Raw genomic sequence first — 26,365 nt, forward strand, 5'->3', positions numbered from 1 at the left:
CACTTAACATTCCGGATAGTTACTTAAGGAAATCGGCTTATACGGTTAATTAATGATTGTCTTGGCTTTGTCCGTTGTTAGGAAGGGTTAAAATTATTTTACCCTTGTTTAAGGGTAAATTATGAAGAGATTAACTTGCGTAATCTATACTAATGATAGCCAAGTTTGTTGGTTTGTCCTTCTATAAAACGGAGCGATATATTCTGTGCAATAACTTATTTATTATTGCATTATATAATAAACTAGCGGTCCGCCCCGGCTTCGCCCGTGGTACATATTTATGTTTTCTCTACGTAAGAACCATCCTCGTACTTCAAGGAATATAATAAAAAAAGAATTAACGAAATCGGTTCAGCCGTTCTCAAGTTATGCGCTTACCAACACATTTTGGGATTCATTTTTATATAATAAACTAGCGGTCCGCCCCGGCTTCGCCCGTGGTACATATTTACGTTTTCTCTACATAAAAACCATCCTCGTACTTCAAGGAATATAATAAAAAAAGAATTATCTAAATCGGTTCAGCCGTTCTCGAGTTATGCGCTTACCAACACATTTTGCGATTCATTTTTATATATAAGAAGATAAGAAGATTATATAATCCCTACTAATATTATAAATGCGAAAGTGACTCTGTCTGTCTGTCTGTTACTCAATCACGCCTTAACTACTGAACCAATTTGCATGGGTATAGAGATATTTTGATACCCGAGAAAGGACACAGGCTACTTTTTACCCCGGGACATAGGATAGGTTTTATTCCGGAAATCCCACGGGAACGGGAACTATGCGGGTTTTTCTTTGACTGCGCGGGCGATGCCGCGGATGCTAGTAATTAATAAGGTTGTATCTATTTATGGGAAATTATTAATATAATACTGGCCATTATTACTTGGATAAAAATATATTAGGATGGTACTAAATAAAATAATAATAAATGGAATTAACCCCGTTTTAAACCCGTTAACTTGCTTTGTTTCAGCAAATATCTTCAATTCTATAATAGCATCGATCAATTATTTTCTTTACACTTAATAGTGTTATAAATTAAGTGTGTTTCTCTTTGATGTCAATTAAACTGCTTTGTTGATGCAATTCTTTTATTCGTAGTGTACCATTTGCTGTAAAACTTGAGTTATTGTTTAGTGTAATTTGGGACTTTTATTCGTTTTTTTTAGCGTTTATTCTTGTGTTGATTTGGATTGTAGACGTGTGCCGTATCTATAGTGTTATATTATCTGTGGTATGATGGTGGTATGTAATGGGGATGGATTCGTTTCATTGATCGAATTTCTTTGTGGGTCGCGATTAGTTTGTTCCTCAGGTTCAGATTTTTTATACCATAATATAATTTAAATAGTTTAATTTTAAACTGTTGTACAAAAATAAGTAAAGTTTTAACTTGATACTGGCATAATTTTTCGGTCATTGCCATCATCGAAAAAAAAAAGTAAGTGTCAAATTTCGAATATCGAAAAAAACATTTTTTAACAATTTTTTTAGTAATTCAAAATAATCAAGTGATAACACTCAAACAGACAAACGTGAAAACAGGAAACACGCAAACCGAAACGGCGCGTCACTTAAAAAAGCACATAAAACTTTATTGGAAGCCTAGCGAATTAACAAAACAGTGTTTTAACGGTCACTCGAAACGCCAATAAAGATGTGGTGGAAGACAAACAAAATAAATTACGTTTGGATGGATCCCAGATGGAAGGATATGTAGCTTCCGTGAAGAAAGGTCACTTTTTTCAAGCTTTTTTTCAGATAAATATTAAATATGTTATCTTTTTTTTTTGGTGACTTTAGGGATCGAACTTTCTGGAATTTTGTGTTGTGACTTGTGTAGTTTTTTCAGTAAAAACAATGTGTTTAGTTTAAACTAAGTGGATGTTATTATAGTTATTGTTCGAGTTCAAAAAAAATAATATGGAGAGAAGGTGTTATTTAAAAAAAATACTGTCATATTAAAGGTACTGTATTCTATCTATTTTGAAAGATAAGGATGAACTAATCATTTAATAATCATACAAATTGTATTGTAAAGTTTTTGAAAGAATAATAACTTGGCGTAAAGAAGTCCTTTCAATTTTTACATAATTTTACTAAATAGCGCGAAAAACACCTCGCAGACTAAAAAGTAAAAACTACGTTTATGCGACTGTACTAAAAGAAAAAAACATACTATCATACAGATATCATAACGCATTACGAAAACAATTAAACCGCACACAAAAACCGTACAGTACGTACGGTACGTACCTAAACACTCAGTACTCGTACAGAACAATGTGTAGAGTGTAGCGCGTCATATTCCGAGAAATGTAATTAATATCTAGTCCCGCGTGATTCTCGAATAAGCAGCGTAAGCGTTTGTAGTGGTGCGGACATAGGTGGAGCGATTAGCGATTTTGTGAGCGAATTTTTGGGTATAGATGAGCGTTTTTCGGGTTTAATATGTGTGAATATTGCGTTATTACGTTCTTTAAACCGTTATAAAGATCCATCTTTATAAATGTTTAAAGAACGAGGTGTTTGTTTTCACGGACAGGAGAAAAGTTTATACAACGAAACGTCCTCTAAATAACATTCTTGCAAATAAATATAATTTGAATTTGAATTTGAATAAATCATGCCTTTTCCAAATTAGCACTTGTAAAACATTAGCGTGACAAGTGTTTATGGGCGGTGGTGACCACTGAACGGATTAAAAAAGGTATAATTTCTTACACGTTAGGTATACATAAAGCATATTATTAAATCGCGTCACTCATCACCATCACCACACAGGTATCATCACACGGCACTTTCTCACGTAGCGCCTGCAGTCGCGATCATTGTATTACCATTGTTGGCAATACGATCCGCTTTAATTATCTTTTATGTGCTGATTGCGTTTCTTTTGTTAGTACTTTATATGTATATGCTGTGGAATATGGAAAAAAGTAGGGATGTAACGAATAACGATACATGATTTTGCCGATACGATACCGATACCGATATTTGTAATCAAATATCGGGGATACCGATATCGAAGGCTTGTTAGAAAAATAAATAGTGAATTATGCATAAAAGTTACCAACATATTTTAACAGAGACTCAACTGTAAATCGTATTCTTTTAAATAACAATGCCAAATCAAGAAACAAGAAAGCCATTTATTTTAGTATTATTATTTTACAGTCAGTTAAACTTTAAGTTATACACATACAATCAGTTCCTAATAAAAGTTTACTATTGGTAGAGTTTTTTTTTCAAAAAACAAAGTGCGCACGCGCGGGCGGCCTCCCGCATCGTCCCGCATTGGGCGCGGTTGATGTAACGCGGTAGTTTGAATTGTTTGATATCGGTATCGGTTGTTTTATAATCGGCGATACCGATATATCGGCTTGCCGATTATGTCGGCCGATATATCGGTATCGGTATCGGTATCGTACATCCCTAATTTATTGATAAATCTAAGCTTTTAGTTCATAATATTATTAATTCGAATGACTTTAGATAATATCGAAATGTACAGAATTACAGACACTGCCACAGGCGATAGCTAGTTAAAAATAAACATCGAAGTATGAATGAACATTAGGACTATATCAGTCCACGATATATCACATTTAAAGGGGATGCATACTTGTCCACCGGCCAAATATTTTAATTGCCGGCAGAAAGGGCGATCGGCAACACACAGCAACTTGTGGCGCGATTTATCGCCTGTTTATAGATGTTAATTACAGCTATTTTAAACGTTTGCGTATACACTTGCGCTTTGATCTGTTGAATTGTTTAATAATGGAGATCGTAGTTAGTCGATTTGAAGATTGTTTTTTATATTTGTATATTTCTTTGAGTGGTTCTATTGTTGTGTTTAAGCTTTAATGTGATTCAGCTAATTATTATTATAATTAATTAAATTAAGAGAAAAAATTCTCCATATCCAGTAAAGATCGGATTATAATACCTATTACTAGCTGTCCGCCCACGGCTTCGCCCGCTTTGTCTAAAACCTTATAAATTATATACTAAAACCTTCCTCGTGTATCTATTAAAAAAAAACCGCATCAAAATCTGTTGAGTTTTAAAGATTTAAGCATACATAGGTACAGAGAAAGCGACTTTGTTTTATACTATAATGATTATATCCACAGCAATATTAGATAATTAATTGTCAATTCGTATAAACTTTATATCATTAGTATTATTACATAAATTATGGATTGCTTATTCTTGGAATCTTCATTGTAAATTGGATTGTTTTTATTATTCGCAGAATCGGGTACCTAATACTGATATCTAATCTCCAAACTGTAGTAACAGATATTAAATGTTTTATTTGTCATCGTCAAAAATAAATAGATAGCCTTTTTAGTATTTTCTTAAGTTTGATTTTACGCGAGTATATAAAAATCGTTTTAGACTCATTTTAGCAATTAAAGATTTAAACGGATTTTAGACGCGATTTATTCCCTTAACTTTTTGCCAATTATTTGAGGTTTCGATTCCCAATCCTTGGTTTGTACAAAAATGACCTTCATGGGCTTGTCACAAAGATAACTTAACACTTTTCAATTAACTTTGGTTATTTTTTGTTTCCGAGTAACCAAGTATCAAACTTGCAGACACATTTAGCAGGAAGCTTTCAGCTGATTTATTATAGCCAGAACCATTAGGACAGTCATAACAGCTATTTTGTCGAATATATCACGCACTTAATGAGCGGTGTAGCCAATAATCGTCTGTACTGAGATTAAATTAGTTTCTTATAATATTTAGAATACATTAAGATTTAGTACGAGGAATAATTAGGAATTATTTGTTCGAAGTTATTACCTACTGTAAATGTTAAGTACAAATTCTTGGAGTAGTCTTTTGTGTAGTTGTGTAGCGTTTAGATAAATTAGGAGTAGGTAGGCCTAGGGCGACAAAATTTGAAAATATTTATTTTTCTTATTCACAGTTTACACACATTCATTTTCTTTAAACTAGAGAAAATAATAGAACTGATGGTAGCTGGTCATTGCCATTCCTGAGCGTTCGTTCATTTATTTTATATCCACATTATTTTATAGCTCATCAATAAGTGTTTCCCACGCTGAGTTATGAACTTATATGACTAATGGAGGTGAATTGTTGTTAGATACCTTATGAATTATGATAAATTACTGCAATTTCCGCTTTTATATAATCTGCAAATAGACGTCCTATTTTTCGCAAAAAATGACTTTTCTCATTCACAACCACTAAAATTAAAACAACTTAAAACCAACCCTTTTTACAGAGGCAAAGCTGATAAAACGGAAGAAGTCAACAGACGACGTCAGATCGCCTCTCGGAGGTGAAGGGTCCATGACCAGCGAGGAGGGGGAGGACACCAGTGCTGGCAGGCGGAAGAAGGCCAGGACCACCTTCACCGGGAGGCAGATCTTCGAACTGGAGAAGCTGTTTGAAGTGAAGAAGTATCTGTCGTCAGGGGAAAGGGCTGATATGGCGAAGCTGCTTAATGTTACGGAAACACAGGTGAGGATTTTTTTTAATTAATGGCAGAAGATAATAAGATAATAAGTACACTATGACTTCGAACGGTAACAAAAATGCAAGGCGAAGTGATCACGGAAACTATGATGTTACTTAAAATATTTCGACAATATTATTGAATGCATCCTTTTCTTACACAAAAATTTTAATTACCTAGCTAAACTGACTGCAAAATTAACTCAACAAAAATGTCAAACAAAACCTACAACGCAAACAAAATATCACATTGATGACAAAAAAAGATTGTCCTGAAATTTCTTTCCGCGCTTAAACATCTACAAATCTCTCACTCAAGCTCGTACACAATTAATAGATGAATTATAAATAAGTGATAACGAGCCGCGTATCCATCAGCAGGAGAGCGAACAAACGCCCACTAATTACTTAATGGTTCGTCACCTCGCTGCCGTTCTTAGAAATCTAACCAAATTAAAAGCTTCTTTAGTCATAAGATATAAGCGGACGCGATTTATTCAGTCAAATTATACAGAGCTAATGATTTATAATCGATCTTGAACATACTAACACAAATAGACAGCTAAAAGCAAGCAATATAGCTTCCTGAATGACCTAATTTATGTGCGTAGATGTTTTTTAATTGACAAACATTGTGTCGCAAAACACAAAACTCAAAGGCAAAATACGAAAGATAGTCTATTTACCAACTACACATACTACTACGCTTAAAGAACGAACTTTGCTATTTTCAGAAGAATTTTTCCCTTACAATCCTGCTCCATATCCAACGCTACATCTATCCTTACAATCTCTATACTATTTCATTGCCCGCTGTCTCCCATACCTTAAGTTGGTCTCCAGAGATAATTATACTATCACCAAGGTGGCGTCCCCCGCGACGGGGCCCATCTGGCACTAATTAGAGAACAGTCACGGGACAATATGGTTTAAACGCTTTGGACATTCTTAGCGGATTGTGTTACGGTTGATCGGTGCTAGAATGTGTTGGAAGATATACAATGAGTACGTGCAATTTTTTGAACAAATGATTATAAATTTGGATTATTTGGACGTTTTTCATGGAATATTGATAGATACTTTTGTATTTGTAGCAATGTTTAACTACCTATTCTTGTCTTCAATTTAAATTACCTCAAATAAGATATTATTTAGTGGCAAATGGTAAATTTATGTTATGACGATTCAAAAGTGCTTCTAGATGAAGTCTTACCGAATAAATTAATGTTTTAATTTGAAAATGAATCCATTGTAAATTCAGACACCTATATTTTTTCTACAGTCTTTGTTAATTTCTCGATTAAAGAACCTCCAAGTGGTAGGTATAGAAACAGTGTCAAATATTATTTTATCCAGACAATGCACACAATTTACGTTATAAAACGTTGCAAGTGTGAAATAATACTAAAATAAGTCCCCTTCGCAACAAGGGATGCGTGTTTGCTCTCAATTTGGGAGTCAATTACGACTTAACGATGTCACAAATTTGGAAGGGATGGGGTGTCTCCAGGAAATGATTGTGTGCAAAAAATTATATATTGTTTTATGCTTTTTGTATTGTTAACTATGTGGAGGTTGGGATGTGTAATGATTGCGAATAGCTGTCCTGATTGCGATTAAACTTTCAATGAAATCTTATGGAATACAATTCAAAATAATGACTATGAACATGCATTCTGCATATTAATATGTTACTATTTCTTTGTCATACCGCGATTTTTAATGATCACTTATCACAGGGCAGTGTTTCAAAATTTTACGCGTAAAGATATATAATATACTAGCGGTCCGCCCCGGCTTCGCCCGTGGTACATATTTCGCAAAAAAAGGTAGCCTATGTTCTTTCTCAGGGTCTAAAGATTATCTGTGCCAAATTTCATCAAAATCGGTCCAGTAGTTTATGCGTGAAAACCATACATACATACATACATCTATACATATAATAAAATCGTAGGAAAGTCAAAACTGTACATTGAATATTTTTTTAAAAGAATACATAATCCATGATCTATAATCGATATAGAAGCCAAAAATATAGTTTTTAGAATTTTTGTCTGTTTGTCTGTTTGTCTGTTTGTCTGTTTGTCTGTATGTTTGTCCGAGCTAATCTCGAAAAGTACTGCATAGATTGACTTCAAATTTTGCATGAATATTACTAACAGGTCGAGTGAGGTTTTTTTAAACATATTATCATGCTATCACCTCCGGGGGAGGAGCTGTGAACCTTTACTTTTCTTACGTATTCCGTGTACTACGACAGCGTACAATCTAAAGACTCATGTTTAAATGTTGTTTTTGAGTAAGCCATGCTATTATCTAGCTTTACACTATAAAAACTACGTCATTTACGTAATTTGGGCAGAGAAACTGTTTAATGAATCTTAGTACTATAAATACAAATTTGATTCAGCGCCATCTATGAGATTTCGTAAAAATCAAATCAATTTACATGTTAACATTACTGAACACAATGTTAAAAATTAATAATTTAAATATAATTATGTTATTTATTTATTTAACTCTTTAACCCATAATAAATCTTCCCTTCCCTATAAGGTGCGCTTATATAATTCGTGTGAATATACTACATTTTTAAAAGTGAGGGTAGATGTATATTATTTTAAGTCAAACTAGACACCATTACAGTTAATCTAATATTGATTGTGTTCATTGGTTACATTTTTAAAAATCTTCGTGTTTTAATAATTCGATCACGAGGCGGGACTCTAATACAAAAAGGTTAGTTCGTTGATAATTATTATTCCTTCATCATTTACATGTTGTTAGTAAAAATATACTTTGACTGTTAATACTTTTGTTCAGTATTTATCTGTATGATTATTGCTTGGTAATTAATATATTTTCATGTCGTATACCTAATTATAAACATAAGTGTGATGTGAAACTAGCTGGATTTATTTTTACACACTCACAGTCTTATATTTTGTGTTAATGTTAAAATAGTATTAATAGTGTAAATCATAATATTTTTTCAAAGTTAAAAATATTTCCTTTTTTCTGATGGTGTTGCCATCGAATTAAACCGCGCTGTCGTTTCGTTCACAAAAAGTCATGTTATTAGGACCGAATATGTAGCCGCCTCAACTTACGGAAACGAGAGTAACCTGCGTTGTCTGTTAGTTATTGTATAGTCGAATTTAACGTTACATGGAAATTGGAATCTAAATATATGTATACCTACTTATATTAAATCTGTAGAGGTCAATTCTGCACATGAAATATATTTCCTAAATAACTATCACGAGGTGATTAGAGATCGACATCGACGTCAAAAATGTTTGTCCGTCTGTCTGTCTGTATAACCGTTATAGAAACAAAAACTACTCGACGGATTCAAACGAAACTTGGTACAATTATTTTTCATATTCGTGAGCAGAGCAGCAACTCCATTTTTAAGCTTTCGTCGCGTGTGCGTTCTTAATGCGTGTATCTTAATGGTTAAAGCTACACAGAAATCAAGTATGAAAGAAATGTTCTCCATATTATATAAAAAATATCTCCCGACATCATAAATGTCTATCTTTTATGGTTGAGCTTAGGAGTTCAAAGCTTTCTGATTATATTTGTCTACTAGCTGTCCCCGCGACTTCGTTCGCGTGGAATAGTGACTATGGGACCTATGACCATGGGCTCAGGGTGGGGCAACAATAAAAAATCATTTTTATTTTCATGCTCCCACTCCCGCGCCCACTCGCACTCCCACGCCATATGCCACGTTCAGTCCCAATCCCACGCCCACGCCCACTCCCCTTCACAATTAGTACCTACCAGATCAAAGCCAGGGTAAGCGCCCCACCCAGCCCCACCGTGGCTACGCCCATGCTGAATTACTACTTAACATACAATTATTGAGTAAATACGTACAACCATACTGTACTGTTGTACTACCATAAATAATTAAAAGAATTGTTATTAAAATTTCTTACTAAACTGAGCTAAAAAACTTACGTACCAAATTATTAAAGAAAATCAAGAAATGAAATGCCTAACCTATACCAAATATGTAGTTACTACATATTGTAATTAAAAATTATGATTAGTATATAATATCGAAAATCAAAAAAGAAATGCTTAACTAATTCTACGTAAAATTTCTTTTAAATTATGTCATATTATTTTTTAGGAACCAGGGGGGGGGGGGAGAGGAGCAAATTCTATTTCCTTCCTTTCTTAAACGGATGTTTTTAATAATCTATGGTGTAGCCAGTAGCCACTGATCAGCTTAATCGATACTCAGTTTTTATCAAATCCAGAAACAAATCCAAATTAGATCTTTCCTGTCTCACGCACGTAACTAAAGGCTGAAGAGAGAGAGAGCACGTAACTAAACCGTTTAGATGAAGAAAAGTGTATAGAAAAAGGAATAAATAATTTCATAAACTTCCCGACGATCTTTAAAAATAAATTATAATTTCATTTTTTTCATTCCCACTTTTACCCCTATGTAGGTATAATAAGTGGATGAACCAATTTTGATACACTTTATCTAAGAACCAGCGTCGGAAAATATTCTGCCTAACAAAAAAAACCGCATCTAATTCGGTTTACCTGTTAGCCAGCTACGGTGCCATAGACAGACACACACACACACACAGAAATACATAGCGGTCAAACACATAGGTAACACCAGTCTTTTTGCGCCGGGGGTTAAAAATATAATACGACATAATTTAAAGGACATTTTATGTGGAAAATTTACCTATACACCAGGGTAGATAATTTTTGAAACAAAAAAAAATCGCAGTAGGATGAAACCCATTAGAAAAGGATATGATAAAAATGTAAGGAAAAATAAATTACGGTCAATCGGAGTTCGGGAAGTGGGAGGGGGGGAGCTTTTAAGAGAAAAAAATGGTTTCTCTCGATTTCTCGATAATAATAACACCTGCTAATTTTTTTCTACATATTTTAATTGTACAGACATCACTTTTCCACAATTTTATTATATGTATTGATGATGATGATTGAGATTATAACACTCTTAGTCCGTTTTAACTTAATTTTTATTCACCCGCATCAGTGCCACCTAAAAAATCTTTATATATCGAAATTCGAGCAAAGTTAAGAAAATGAGAAATAAGAGTTCTCAAGGATCGTTAGAGATAAGAGGCTTACTATTGACCGAAAACAACATGTGTTATGCCGAACCTGAAACCGCTTCACAACGAGAATTGCGGCTCACAGCTGACCGCGAACGGCATGTACTATCCTGTGAGACCGAAACCATCACTGAGAGGGTATATATAACGTCTCACAGCTGATCGCAAATGGCATATTGTACTATCCCGTGAGACCGAAACCCTCACTGAGAGGGAATTACGTCTCACAGCTGATCACGATCGTCATATTTTATCTCGAGAATTCTGAAACTTTTACTCAATATGAAGACCGTTTGACAAATAATAGGGTGCACCATAATATTATTCGATCTCTCGAAGATGAACATGAGCATAAACTAGAGTAGGGACGCGAATATTACCATTATTTGAGACAAGAACGATTAATAAGTTTGTTTAATGAAAGATTAAGAATTGAATCTATTGGTCTCTTTAAACGGACGAATAGCAAGAAGCCTTACTGCAGACAGATTTCGACATAGTCTTAATGACTTAGAGGTAAACATAGAAGATCAATCTACAAATTCGGTGGTGTGGTCCGACAAAATAATATAAAAGTGGGTTTGCTTATAACCTCACAATTGATTACAGATCATCTTCTGTATAGGCGATATTAACGTAGTATGTTCTTTTTGTAATGCTTTAAAGTGGAGTAAGGAGTCGGCTTTCGTTTGAAGATACGCCGGAACCTTTGAAGTCACTACTTTTAAGTTTTAGAGGAACATGTGCAATCTAAACAGTTCTTAGACAATATTAGCTCTTATAGTATTGCGTTTTAAATGATCCTTTGGTGCTCAACAATTATCAGATGCTCCTATCATTCTTACTTTTAAGATACAAGGTCAAGTTTATCATTTGATAGGATCCCTTTTGCCTGAAGGCCAACCTAAGTTTCTTTAAATATATTTTGTATTCGACTACGACGAATAATCGAATACAAGAAATCAATATTTCTCGAATTTAAAACTGAACTCATTTCACAATTTTAGAACATGTTAATTCATCAGGTTAATCCGTATATATGCGTTTTAAATCGACATTAGAAGCTTTTCCTCAAGATGGTGATATTAATATAAAATTGGTATAAATGCCGATAGACGGAAGTCTATCAGCACTCAGGAATTCCCTGAGCGTGTTATAACGCCCAGGCCACAGTATTACAATTTTTCCTACAGTAGGGCGACGAATGTATTTTCGCATAGCAACGAAGGGGAACTCGTGGGGGGTAAAGTGACGCGGGCCATGTACCACAAACATGTTTAGTTTGTGGTACCGAGCGCGAAAGAAAGTCATCGTGTTTTTAGTAAAGTTACTATGTAAACTAACGTAATTTATTACTTAGGTACATATTCTATAATGGTGCGCTCAAACTGTTAATCTACATTTAATTTAGATTATTATTTTAATTACTAAGAAATGTAGAATTTAAATCACATTCATTCATGTTTTCCTCAGATATTCGATGTCTATGATTTTCGATGATTTTAAGATTTTCTTATCAGAGTATTCAATTTTAATGTAGTTAAATTTTATAAGAGACAATTAAGAACATTCAGAAATAAAGTGACACGTATTTTTTTTAAACGACGAATGACGAAAAACGACCGAATCGCGGACGAAGTCGCGGGCAACAGCTAGTACATACATACAAACATACAAACCTTTCCTCTTTATAATATTAGTATAGATTATTGCCATTAATCCTTTTTATTTATAGATATAAGGTAGATAATTCATTGAAATATTTAACATTCCGTTTATTAATAGATATTATTTAATTGGGTTAAGTCTACTTTAATTATTATAACTTAAGGCGAATCCATCATTATTGCTTAATGACTAAGGGCCCATTAATTTATGGCCTGTTAAGTTTTTGTTGACCCCCCACTGTGAGTCCCAGCTTCTCGTTGATTAAAAAATTGTTTCTCTAACCATATGACAAAGTTATTTATTTTGTTGATGGTTTATTCGGTTCACCAGTGTTTTAGAATTCATTTATGAATCTATTTTTATGTTTAACGAAACTAAATACGTTAACTTGTTTAGGTGTAACTATGATATTATACAGACAAAAAGCGAAATCAATTCTTTAATTACTTAAAAAATAAGATCAGCTTTTAACATTAATTATACTTAGTCCAAATTATTCTCAAATTTTACAAGTACCTACAGGTAAATTAGCTTGGAGAAATTTTTGCGTTTGTAGTAGTGTATGGTCAGCAAATAAAATAAAACAACATTTTATTTTTAGTTTTTATTTTATACAGGGTTACTTGCAGGGGCGTGCACAGAGTTTTTGGACAGGGTAGGCAGAAATATTGCAATGATAATAAGTCATAAAAACTAATATTTCATATTGCAGTACTGATATTTGATTGGAGATACGTAGTATTTCCACAAAATAATGGAAAACATATCACGAACATAGGTCATATTATCTATAAAATAATTGTCAAAGTAGGTATGATAGTATTCTATATTATGTAATTAATGATTAACTTTACCTTTGTGTATTACAAATTCGGGTATAGATCCATTTATAGATCGGCCTTTTTCCTATCACTCTCTGTTTGATAAAAGTTTATTCATAAAACAAAAATAAGAATTTTTCGTTAAATTAGGTATGCCTTATTATCTTACAAAATACACTGATGATATACATAATCTATTTAGTTACTCTCAAAACACTTCACTTGCAAATTGTCGTAGTAAACATTATTAATTTTCTCAAAAAACAAATTTAACCTCAAAGTATAAATTATTTCCAAAACAAAACAAACGAATAATGATACTATTTGCAGATGGTCTTTACCGCTACAAAATTGTATACATTATCACACTTCTTAAATTGGTCGCATATTCAACTACAGTTTCGACCTCTGAGGTTTCGACTTTCGATGTAGTTCCGAATTCGGTTCGTACCTAATTCGTATATCTTCGTAAAAAGACACTGCCTACCTTGTGTGTTTGTGTGCGTGGTTTTATTACATCAGTGTGCCGTGTTTATAGGCACGCACACATATAAAATATGCGTAGACACGCAGAGCACACATATAAAAACTTAGACACGGATAGTTTGTGTCTTTGCCGTCCCGTGACGTACTGGGTCCTGTGGCGGCGCTAGTGCAGCGCATGAATAGTGACTTGAGCCGAGCCGGTGTTATAGAAATTAGATAATAATGCTACCAAAATACCGATAGATGGATCTAAAATATATTTGAAATATATTTTTATTTCATAACTACATTGCGTAATTAATAAAATTTAACGACGCTGTGAATTTCATTTATGCATATTAAATATTGATCAGAGTTTGGTAAATGGTAGGGTAGGCAGTGTCTTTATGTCTTTATGGAATGCACGCCACTGGTTACTTGTAAAACACCAGCAACCTCGCAGGACAAGATAGCTAACATCATAAATAACAACATTTGTTCTACGACTTTTGGCATAACGCAATAAATTATTTTTAAATGATTTTTTAAACTTTTATTGTACTCTCCTTACATTTGTAAGTCTATGTTCTATTAATTATCGGATGGACGACGCGACGCCCCCTTCCCCCTCTCGTTCGCTTTTTGTTTACGTAATTTTTGGGAGGCGTAGAGTTTATAATATTCAGACGGAAAATTAAATGAATATTTATTTTTGTATGAAAATAAAATCTAACAAATTATCAAAAGTCGAAATGTTGTTACTTATGATGTTAGCTATCTTGTCCTGCGAGGTTGCCGGTGTTTTACAAGTAACCCTGTATATATAAGGGATTTTAAATTAAACTATATGTGTTTCTCCTCTGAAAAAGATGAGACTTTATTTTAATATTTGCACATTTAACATACATATAACTTTTACATTAACAATGTTACTAAAATGAAAAATTTACTAACCTGAAAAAGAAACGACATTTAAAGTTTAATTCTTTAGTTTGAGAAGTCAAAGGCTTGCCTCGACCATGTTTTAACACTGGAGCCATATTGAATTAACAATATAAAGTTACAACACTTACACACAAATTAAACACTAGTTATGGCCCTGCCTTCATACAAAACTGCTGAATACGCCGTTCGCACGGGAATAGAATGTGGATGCGATTTCCCTTATAGCATCCAAGCTTACGTCTTTATAATTATTAAACTGTATAAATTCATTCTTTAACTCCGGTCTGCATCGTGCAGACATGGGTGTAAAAGTCTCATTTTAGCTATTAAATGTAGTTTTTAAGTACATCTGAGTTTTCATTTGGGGCCTCCGGCTGCGGGACATGTAATTCACTTCAACAAATATTATAACAATAATAACAAATAATAACAACAATCAACAAATACAAAATTTATCAATTAAACTACGTACATAATAATTATAATTTTTGAATGAAATGTGCTTTATGTTCTAACGCTACCAAACGACTGCACGTGGCACCTGCGGACAGCGTAAACTGGTTTATTCTGGTTTTGTGCGTGTTTCCACTTTCCACTATCAAGTGACGATTTATTTATTTGTTTTGTTTCGTAATTATTATGGTCAAATATTAATTATGAAACAAATTATTATGGACACGATATTTTATTGTTTCACGGTAGTCGCCTTGTCGTTTGCTCAAGGACGTAAAATTGAATGATATATTTTTTTTTATAAAGTCAAAACCATTTTCTTTCAAATAAAAACTTGTTTTTATTGAAAACAAAAGTGTTGCTAGGAATAAGTATAAAGTTAAATAGTAATGTTAGGATATCGAAACATTTTTGTATAGGCCAGAACGATATAGTGGAAACGCGCTCTAAGATCTGAGTAATATACACACCACTACATATGCAAAAATTTCTCCAAGCTAATTTACCTGTAGGTGTTATTATTCATTTGTGACATTTAAATATCATACGAACAAAACACGAACAAAATTTGTGACAAGCAATTTTATATCATATTACAATAATATAAATCATAAAACAGCTTAAAATAATTCGATATGTGTTCTATCAAATAAAAATAGATACTGCTTATTTTCACTTATTACATGTCATGCGAAATTCGACTTTGAATCTAGGTAATAAGTTTCAATTTCGAAAAGCGTTATATTAATATGACTGAGCTTTCAGGGTTGCCAGGCAACGGATATTTGGCTTCAACGCCTTGAAGGATTTAAATTTTAAATCAAACAATTTTGGTCTTTACGTTCACTGTGTACAGTTTATTTTTAAAAATTACGTCTATATTTTGATAGAGATGTGTAATTATTTTAATATCAATTTTCATAAGCAGTATGGACTATGGAAATTGAAACATTTCTAAGAAAAATTATAATATCATGTCTATTTTTGAATCGACTTAAATATAATTTTTTATTTGCGTTACTATTTAAGCTTTGATATTTAGAAAATAATTTATTTAAAAATTAATTAAAAAGGCATTTATTTAATTATTTTAATTCTCGTGCACGCACAACTTCAAAATGAATCGTGACTCAATAAGACATTAGTTAACTATCAGTGTCAAGTCGTTTAAGCTGTTTCGAAGCTTCGTTGAAGTAGACAGACAGTTATTTCGGATAAATGCAAACATAAAAAAATAATCATAAATTAAGTTAATAAATAGAAAAGATAGAATCCACCAAACGTTTTTTTTACTTAATTGGAAAAAATATTTTGGTGGATTTTATTTTTTTATTTTGTGTAAGAACTCGCTTACACAAACTTACAAACATCCAGCTAATGTTAAGCTTAAAAGCTTGTTAAAAAGCTCCAAAACATTCGAATCATCAATGATTAAAATGTTTCAACCACGTTAAAACGCAAAAAAACCGGGTTGCATCACTAGTCTATAACATCCGAATCATAAATACCTGAGCTAATGTGCGGTGGCACACTTAATGGGCTCTTAAACATAAATCCACCTCGAATAAATCAATCAGTCGGGTGGCTCATCAAATCTGACTCCGATTACAATCAATGAGGTATTTAAATTAATATTAGACGCTTTGGAAACTTTAATTGGGGCCCCGCGATGTAACATTAGATGGGGCCCTGGTTTTGTAATTGATTGGGGCCTCTATAATGTGACATTTGTGGACATATTATAATGAAATTATGTAATTATCTTTTTAGCACGTACCGTGCGACAGTATTTCTGTAATAACATATTAAACAAGTTACTATTGAATTGAACAGGTTTAATTATATCTTAAAAATTATAATGTTATAACCTGTTAATTGAGTGATATTATTTTGAGAAATATTTTTATCTCCGATTCATTTGATTCATAACGTAATATTTTTAATCGTGTTAAAATTAGCCAGTACGACTATGTTTAACGTATAATCAAAGATAATATTATTCAGGTATAGGTATAACATTTTACTACATTTGTGCCCGTATATAGTAATAAATACAAACATTACAAAACAACTACTTAAACAATTAAAATTTAATAATATTTTCATACTCCAAAACAATTGCTAGGTTTGGTAACTGTAACAAAGACTTATCATACCGGGGCCCCAAAGCCCCCAGAGCTACAAATACCTCACTGTTTTACTATTAAATTTTGATGGATGGACGGCGGCTCGGGCGGCGACAGCGGCGCATCAAACACTCCGACTCATTAGCAAAGAAAACAGTGTTTTTTATCGTATTTATTTAAATGCAGCCATTTTATTGTGTCTAGCATGTTTGAGCGCTGATATTTAACGTTAAAATTGATGTGGAATGTTAAATTGAATTTAAATGTTAGGTTTTATGGAGCGTAAGTATGTTAAGAATATTTTTATGCGATGATAATAATAAGCTGTGAATAAGTTTAATGAAATTACTGTAACTTAAATACATACTTCGCTGGAACCTTACCTAGGTGTATCATTAAATTGTAATAACTTTTTATAATTCATTCACAATCACATGATTTTTATTAACATGTTAAAAATCAATTATTTTTAACATGCATCATGCACCGTCATTTCCACTTCATCGATAAAATAAAACGCATCTAAAACGATTCAATTATTCTCACTCTACAATCAAAAACAAACAATAAACCGGAAAAATTAACCGAAAATAAGCTGCAATATTCGCCCATTAGCTAAACATAGATAATTAATTTAAATCAGGGTGCGGGGGTGCGGTGTGGCCCGAGGGAGGAGGGGAGACAAAAAACAACGTTTTAATTTTAGGAAGCCGGCTTTGGTATTTCGTTTTGATTTACTTTGTAAAATGTGGGATAGAGACCGTTTAAAAGATGGCTTAACTGTTTTTCTTTTTTTGTAGATGGATTTGGATGGTGAATGGTTGTTTTGATTTTTGTAAGGACATAGGATTTGTTTTGGAATGACATGTTTTTATTATGTATTTATCTACCATCAATTAATATTATAAAAATAACTTCTAATTTAGAAATATATTTATAAGTTTTTCTTGTGAAAACCACAATGTGCCTTTAATCGTAATAACAGGTTACCTATGTATTATACTAATTTAAGTTTATTAATCTTATAAAGTAGCCTATGTTCTAAAGATAATATTGTGTACCACCCAATACCAATAAGACCAATAAAACATTATGACAGTCCCATCCGTCCATCATAATCTAAAAGCTTGGTCACCGCATCCCCACGCGGTGCGTGGACAAAATTAAGTTCTTACCTCCCAATGTTGTTTGACGGATTAAGAAATATATACCTTTTTATGGCCGCCGCGTATATCTTTATATTTAATCCTCAGAAATAATGATGACAATTTTAATAGCTCTTATTAACGACTGCGATGGATTATAAAACGGATGAATGGCATTTGTAAAGACAACTTCCTTTGAAGTCGGCTATTTATTTAACTGTAATAATTCCGTGGGTGACTACCTTTTTTATGATGTCGGGATAATCGCTTTATTTACACAATGATCAGAGGGAATTTGAATGTTTTTGATTTTGTTAGTTATGCGTTTAGTTTGGTTAGTTGAGAGGTATTTATAGGTGAAATTTCTACTTAAATTTATTGTTTGAAAGTTTGTGAACATTGCCTTTTGATGTTAGTCTGTTGGTGCTTGTACCTACTTAAACAGTGATTTATAATATGATGGAGAATAATTCCGATTTTTATTGAATATTGAAAATTCAAAAATTACTTATTTGCACGTATTTTATTTGATTTTTTTAAGTCTAGATTTTTACAACTAAATATAAAGAAACAAAATTCATTCATTATACATCGCACAACGCAGAAATTTCGAGCAATACAAAGACGAACATCATGTATTTTAATATAAATTTTGTGAAATAAAACAATACATTTCCCTCCAGCTAACAAAATTATCAATTAATTAAGGCGCATATCGATCGAGTGAGCTGTGAGACATAAAATTAAAAGCGTCCGATGTCGTAACTCAAACATTTCATTTCGAATTAACCTTCGCGTTTGTTGATGGTTCGATAATAATTATCGTGGTACACAATTATTGTGGTACTCACTGTGCGAGAGATATCCCCGTGATATCCTGTTAAATTTATATCTTAGTTATAACAGACAAGAGATTTGCAATGATAGAGGCTTACGGAAAAAAAGGAATTAACTCGCCATTGCATATTAAAAACATATTAAAATATTTTCATGAATGTAAGTGAAAAAGGCAATGACATGATTTTTAATAAACAATTATTTCTCAAATTTAGTACCCAGAAAATTTGAAGTACTTACCTAATAGATCTAAAGTATAATTACTAATTCGCGTGGTGAATGATTACATTGTCTAACTTTTATGTGCAAATATTGATATGTATTTAAAATAATTTTCTTTCCAACACGAAACATCAAGTTGATATTCGCTCAGTGCGTATACGGGTTCTTAATTCCCAATCCCTCAGCGCAGGGGGACAAATCACACAAATAAACAATCAAATAAAATCACTAAAGCACTCATCGACCACTTAAAAGACGACCAACATAATTGCGAACACTTCAACCGAGCATTAAACTCTAAATCAAAGTGCTACAGTTCAATTTTGCTCGGCATATATTTTAATAATCGCACTTTTAAATTTGTCAGCACTTTAAACGCTAGTGTTGTGAGAGTGTCGATGTTTATTTTACGATCTTTCGAGTCGAGTTTGAACTCGATTTGAGATTGATATATCCGCAGCGAACTGTAAACAGACATAATGGTTCATAAATGATATTAGTTCGGTGTGTTTATGAGACGTGATTTACTTCGAGTGTTCCTTGGGCAGAGATAAATTAGTTATGCTAATGTTATTATAGTTGCTTTAAAAGGTTATGATATTAATGAATGGATGGAATAATTAACGGAATGTTGATATTATTTATTTGTTAAAGTTTATTAATTATAAAGTGTTTCTGATTATTTTTATTGATTCGTGCATGTGGGATATGCACAATGTACACAGTTACTAATATGACAGACTTACTTAGAAAACTAAGCTTCTCGCTAGATTTAAAATGTACTTTTTTAGAAAATATAACAGTACTTCAGAAATAATCAATGTGCTCCATAGTATATAATTTCATATGTCATGTAAATACTATTGTGCATATACATATTAAGGATATTATAGTTTTTAGAATAACAATGTGATTGAATAAATTATTTTAACCATAATCAAAATCATGAAATAAAAAAAATCTATTAAATTCGCAACATCGATAACGCAATCCAGCACACAACGCGTCCGATCCCTAATTTTGTAAATATACACTTCTCACAATGAAACAGAAATACCATTATCTCAACGAGTGACAGAGACAGCATGCAAACACGATAATGTCCGCTTTTATGAACGACAGAATGGGTTTAATTGGCCCTTTATAAACGGTATACTTATTTTGGACTGTTTAAGTTATCTTTCCTAGAACATTATTAATGCGAAGGTTTGTCAGAATGAATGAATTTGGAATTTTGTTTTCATATCCATATAGGCATGAAAAAGTTTAGACAACTTTTATTTCAAACACTATTTTTGTGGGCGCTGCTAGGGGTAGACGTAAAAGTGATTAGATTCGATTAATACAGGTTGTTAACTATGTCTATAAATAAAATTCTCGGTGTCGCGGTGTTTGAAATTGAACTATTCCGAAACGGTTTGATCGATTCTCATGAAAGTGTACATCTCGGGTAGGCTACAGTGTAGCCTACCCGAGATGTAGCCGCTACACAGCTAGTAGGTATCAATATGTAATGTGCTTTTTTAAAATCCAAACAAAAACACCCATCACCATTCAACACCTATGTAAACACGCAAATCAGTTTAGTAGATGCGCCTTTATTAATCCATCATCATCATAAAACCGTACAAATGTCACATGTCAAAATTTTCAATCTAGAATATTGTTTGGTTTCCTATTGAAGTCTTTCCTTTAGCAATTAAAGCAGCGAGAATAACTAGAAAATCTATTTTATACTAGCTTTAAAATCTTAACTTTTTGTTCGAATTCGAAGTATTAGCGACCACTTTATTAATCCATACTAATATTACAATTCCGAGTATTTACACGGCACTGTTGAAAACCATTCCGTTCTGTTTCACAGAGCTCTCTCACTAAATCAAAGCATTCAGTGGTTCTAAGTCTAGCGATTAGTAACCTCTACACGAGTGAAGTTACTGGATGTGACTGTTAGCGTCGCGTGGCTGTAAAGTGGTGACATTAACTAAGTTATTTATTCATTCTTATAGTTAAAATAATGTACCTACAAATTGATGTTTTTAAAGTAATTAAGTACATACTTCTCGAGAGTAATGTAGTAGCTGCATCGATAATTAATAATCTCGTGATTAATATTGGCGTGTCAGAAGTCAGAACATACAACAAATAATTCTACGCAATATTGTTAGAAAAGCTACAGGCAAACAAGTTTGACATTTATTTACTTACATACCAACACGCAAATATCAAAGAATGTAACATTTTCCCATAAAAATAACAAAACACGATGATCTCGTAGGTATTTATGATCTCGTTCTTTTTTTAAAAATGTTGTGTGGTTTTATGAAACCACGGTAAAAGTGAAACTGTTCGAACGGTTCCGAACACTGCTTTGTGTAGCGCATGTCGCGTGACGGTCGGCTGCCGAGTAGGTATACCTACTCGGCAGCCGCGATACACGCGACATGCGCTACACAGACCAAAAAGTTTGAGACGATGTAATAAAAGTTTCACTTTAATAATATTTAATTGCCTTCCATCGATATCCTTGCTGCCATACAATGTGTTACCTGTAAATTATATCAATCGAATACAATAAAATATCTTAACTCCATCACAATATGTTCAGCAATTTTGCATCCTCACACAAAAAGCTATTATCGATAATTAAGCCACATCTAGCCAGCTCTAAATCGACGTCTACATCACTACACATTCAGTCCATTTCGCGCCAATTATGCCTCCTGTCACAAACACTCGACACCAAACGCAACAGAAAGTAAACCTTAAGACCAAGCACTTGAGCACAATTTCAAACTAATCCAATTGATTGGAAATAGAAATGATACAAACCATACAGTTATTGTTTAAAGGAAAATAGACTAATAAGTAAGGCATTAAGATTGTGTTTTGATTGACGGAAAGATCAAAGAGTAAAATGTACTTTACAATAATAATGCGATAGAAAATGGCTGTTAAGGGGAAGTTCTTCCGTAGTGTTCATACAGGTGTTATTGATATCATATTTTATTCATGAAATATATTTAACACGCTAATTTGTGTGGATTTTGATAAACATTTGAGATAATTTACACCTATCATTCGATTTGCAATTAAGGTTCCTTTTAGAAATTAATCGAATTGAAACTGCAATTTTAAACAGTTAAAATTATGAATTTCTAAGTAATGCTACTTCGCCCGTTTCTACTTTGTTTATGTACTGTTAGATGTACCTAACTTTTGATTTAATATTTTTGTGGAACAATAGTTGTCACTATTTCCTGTACGAACATGCTTAGCTGTCGAATACTATAAAATATAAGAAACTAAAGAAATAGCCGCTTTCCTTGAATCCTGGCGCATTCGCATGAATCGTGCCTAGGGGATCTGACGTTGACGTTAAATACGACGTTCGACCCAACAACCCTCTCTTTTTAATTGTCGTTGACTTGCTGTGATTTGTTTTGTTATCAACTGCTTACCATATCAATGAGGCAGTTGAGTAGAATCGCAGTACATTCAAATTAATATTTAACCCTGCGCCCCGTGTTATTTCTTATAGTACCTAATAGGTAGGTACGAATAGGTACTACCTATTCGTTTAATCAAATTAATTGAAAGCAAATAAATATATTTGAATTTGAATTTGATTTTCAATCCCTTGTGTACCTAAATATTGCATATAAATCATTGTTCTGTTTAATTTTCTACGAAATCACAAATACCACAGCACCATCACCAAACAAACGTTATTTAAACAATAGCTAAACACTTACCCTTAACAGCACAACTATTTACCCCGGCATCGTTCGTCACGGCATCATTTAAGTTAACTGCTCGTAACAGAGATGTTAACTTCACAGCATTGCTGGCATTCAACCGTTAATTACTATTTGTGTCTTTTTCCGTATCTCGTGATTACATAGTTTTATTTATAAAAAAATCATCTTTTCCTACTTCTTAAAAAAATTAGTTTCCGAGGATGGATACACAGCTGATTGAATATGTATGAAAGAAAAAGGTATCTGCAGGAAAGAAGAGTGTTGATACTTGATAGGAATAAAATTATACAGCGTGTATCCAGTTATCTATACCTACTTAATATTATAAAGCTGAAGTGTTTGTTTGTTTGTTTGAACGCGCTAATCTCAGGAACTACTGGTCCGATTTGAAATATTTTTTCGGTGTTAGATAGCCCATTTATCGAGGAAGGCATTATATCGTTACTCTGACCAACAGGAAGGGAGACACGCTGATAAAACCGCGAAGCGCAGCTAGTAATTATATATTTAACGACTCACTTTATAGTCTGGATCACAGGATTATTTTTCACCGGGTACAAAAATACTTGTTGCCAATTATGAGAACCAAATCAATTTTCGCTATGTATACTGTTAATAATAATAATTGATGTCTACACCATACTGCCATCGTTCTAAATGTACCTACACAATTAAAAAAAATACATAGGTATGTAGTGCAACATAAAACCTCCTTTTTCAGTCAATTAAAATCTCCAAAAGCACGTAAAACCGGCGCACAAACTAGTATACAATATATTAATTATCACAAGTAATATGATCTCAGAAGATACATCGCTATAATTCCCGCCGCTACGGATTAGCCGAGATTCCCCTCCGCGTCTTGCGGATCGTGATGTATTATTTAATTGTAGGGCTGCCAAAACGGAGTTTTAATAAAATAATATTCTTGAACATAAGCTGGTAATAACAAGGTGGTAAAAAACGCAACTGATGAATTTAGTGTAACTTTTTAGTATTTAAATTCCTGTTAAAAACTTATAATTAAGACTCTATAGAGTATAGGCGATAGATTCAATTGTTTTGCAAACATGCATGTATTTTCGCATAAACTCACGTAAACATTTCCAATTTCTATTTGCATAAAAGGACAGCCTAGTGGGTAATTATCTAAATTTATATCTACTATTGTAATATACATACATATAAAAATAAACATATTCAACAAAGTCAAGTCAACAAGTCTTCAACTGAAGTATATAAGTAGGTGTATAAAAACAAAAGTCGATTCTTTCTTTAATAAGATCATCTATAAAATAAATACATAATAAGGGTGTAAAATATAAGCGAGTGCCAACCCTAGGGGTTAATCACCCTCTGGAGCCCTCTGTTCCCTCTACAATAACAACGAGCCTCGCTACCTCGCGCTTAAACGATGCTTCTAACGTGTATGATCGTTATGAATTTGTTTCATTTGCACAAATGTATTTTTTTCTATTTTGTGCAATTGTTGGCAACCCTATAATTATACGATCTATAATCAAACTAGCGACCCGCCCCGGCTTCGCACGGGTGCAATGCTGATACTAAATACCTACTATACAGAAAAATTGTGAACGTTGTATAGGTATAAAAATATAGCGGCCCGCTCCGGCCTCCGGCATCGCACGGGTATAAAATACATAGCCGAGCGGGCGCAAACGCTACGTCCTGCAATTTTTAAATCTGTAATATCTTCGAAAATATTCACTTAAATCATACGGTGTAAAGGGCCATATAGATCTATATTAAATGAACAATGTATCCATGGTATTTAATTGGTTAAGGATTAATGCTGTATTGGTTAAAATCGCTTCGAAAATTAGCCATTATTTGTCGTAAAAAGTAAATGACAAAAAAAAGTTATTGTGGGTTATCCATAAGAGATAGACATATACCATCGCGGACTTTTCTGTAGACCTTTTCAATGTGTATAATACTTAGTACATTATTTTGATAAAACTCGTAGGGTTCAGCCTGCGTTTGCAATGTAAGCGGAATAAATGTAATTTTTTACGACATCACATTAGAAACCTCAAAAATAACAGTACTTCTCCACTACTTAATGGATCTTATTATACATATAAACCTTCCTCTTGAATCACTCTATCTATTAAAAAAAACCGCATCAAAATCCGTTGCGTAGTTTCAAAGATTTAAGCGTACAAAGGGACATAGGGACATAGGGACATAGGGACAGGGAAAGCGACTTTGTTTTATACTATGTAGTGATGATATTAAGGGCATTAAATACAAAATTGTGATATTTAACGAAGTAATTACATATGGTTTTATAAAAATTAATCTCTTTAATATTTTTATGTAACCTACGTGCGTACTGTGTCTATTTTTCAAACCATCAGAAACAATATTACATTTCCGACTATCTTCTAAAAGGATTGCTAACCAATAAAAAGAACATCAAATCTTACACATAACATATTTGTTCACCTTACACCATATTATCAAGATTAAATCTTTCCGCCAAATCCAACCTTTATAACCTACTTGTAAAAGGCAATCAACGACACGACAAAATTAAATCCATCCCAAAAGTTCTTTAAACCTGACGACCTATTTCAAATATCCATACAACATAGTGACATAAACTTTGTGTTTCGCGGAACATCACATTTATCCCGACGACGACGTGACGGTGGCGACACGACTGAAAAATGACTTTACAGGAATTTGTGATAATATAGCGATCAGATTAAACGATACTAATGACCGTCGTCCAGTTATAGAACATGGATATATTTTTAACTGCTAAGTATCTTCGTGGTTTTACCCGATTGCCTGATGCCTCAGGATATGTTTCCAACTAGGTATGAACTTTACTTTGAAGGCTGATCTAGCTAAAATTTAAGACATGCTGGTACATTTTTACTTATTGTGTACGTATATGTGTAGGTTGTAACTATATTATGTAAGACGGGTTGCACTCCGGGAGTGCCGGCAGACCGCAGAAGTGAAAACTTGATTATTAACGTTGAGCATGTTTGATATTTTGGAATGGTATCCGTCTTACGCTTTTTCGATCAGGTCACGTGTCTTGACGCGAGTTTAAGATTTTATACCCATTGCAGAAAAAGTGCTCAGCGCCGCTAAAGAAGTTTGCACTTCAATTATGAAAAAAAAATACACAGTAATCTATGGTGCATAGTTTTACGCCAAATTGTATGCCTTCAAAAGTAGTCGCAAATTCGTCTCATTTGATTTTTTCAATGACAACATGATATAATTGTTAATGAGATAAGATAAATTGAAACA

At 33.1% G+C, this 26,365-nt stretch overlaps 1 protein-coding gene across 1 annotated transcript in view; it reads left to right on the forward strand.

The window, feature by feature from the left end:
* LOC149899874 (uncharacterized) overlaps positions 1-26,365 on the forward strand; it is a 73,843-nt gene that overhangs the window by 14,722 nt on the left and 32,756 nt on the right. Inside the window, exon 3 of the mRNA XM_090113722.1 lies at positions 5,279-5,517. Coding sequence (XP_089969848.1) covers positions 5,279-5,517 — 239 coding nt within the window. The remainder of the gene's footprint in view (positions 1-5,278; positions 5,518-26,365) is intronic.

This window comes from Colias eurytheme, chromosome 20 (assembly GCF_061535395.1).
Source record: "Colias eurytheme isolate Ceu_HAF_F1 chromosome 20, ilColEury1 Martin Lab GWU primary, whole genome shotgun sequence".
NCBI lineage: Eukaryota > Metazoa > Arthropoda > Insecta > Lepidoptera > Pieridae > Colias > Colias eurytheme.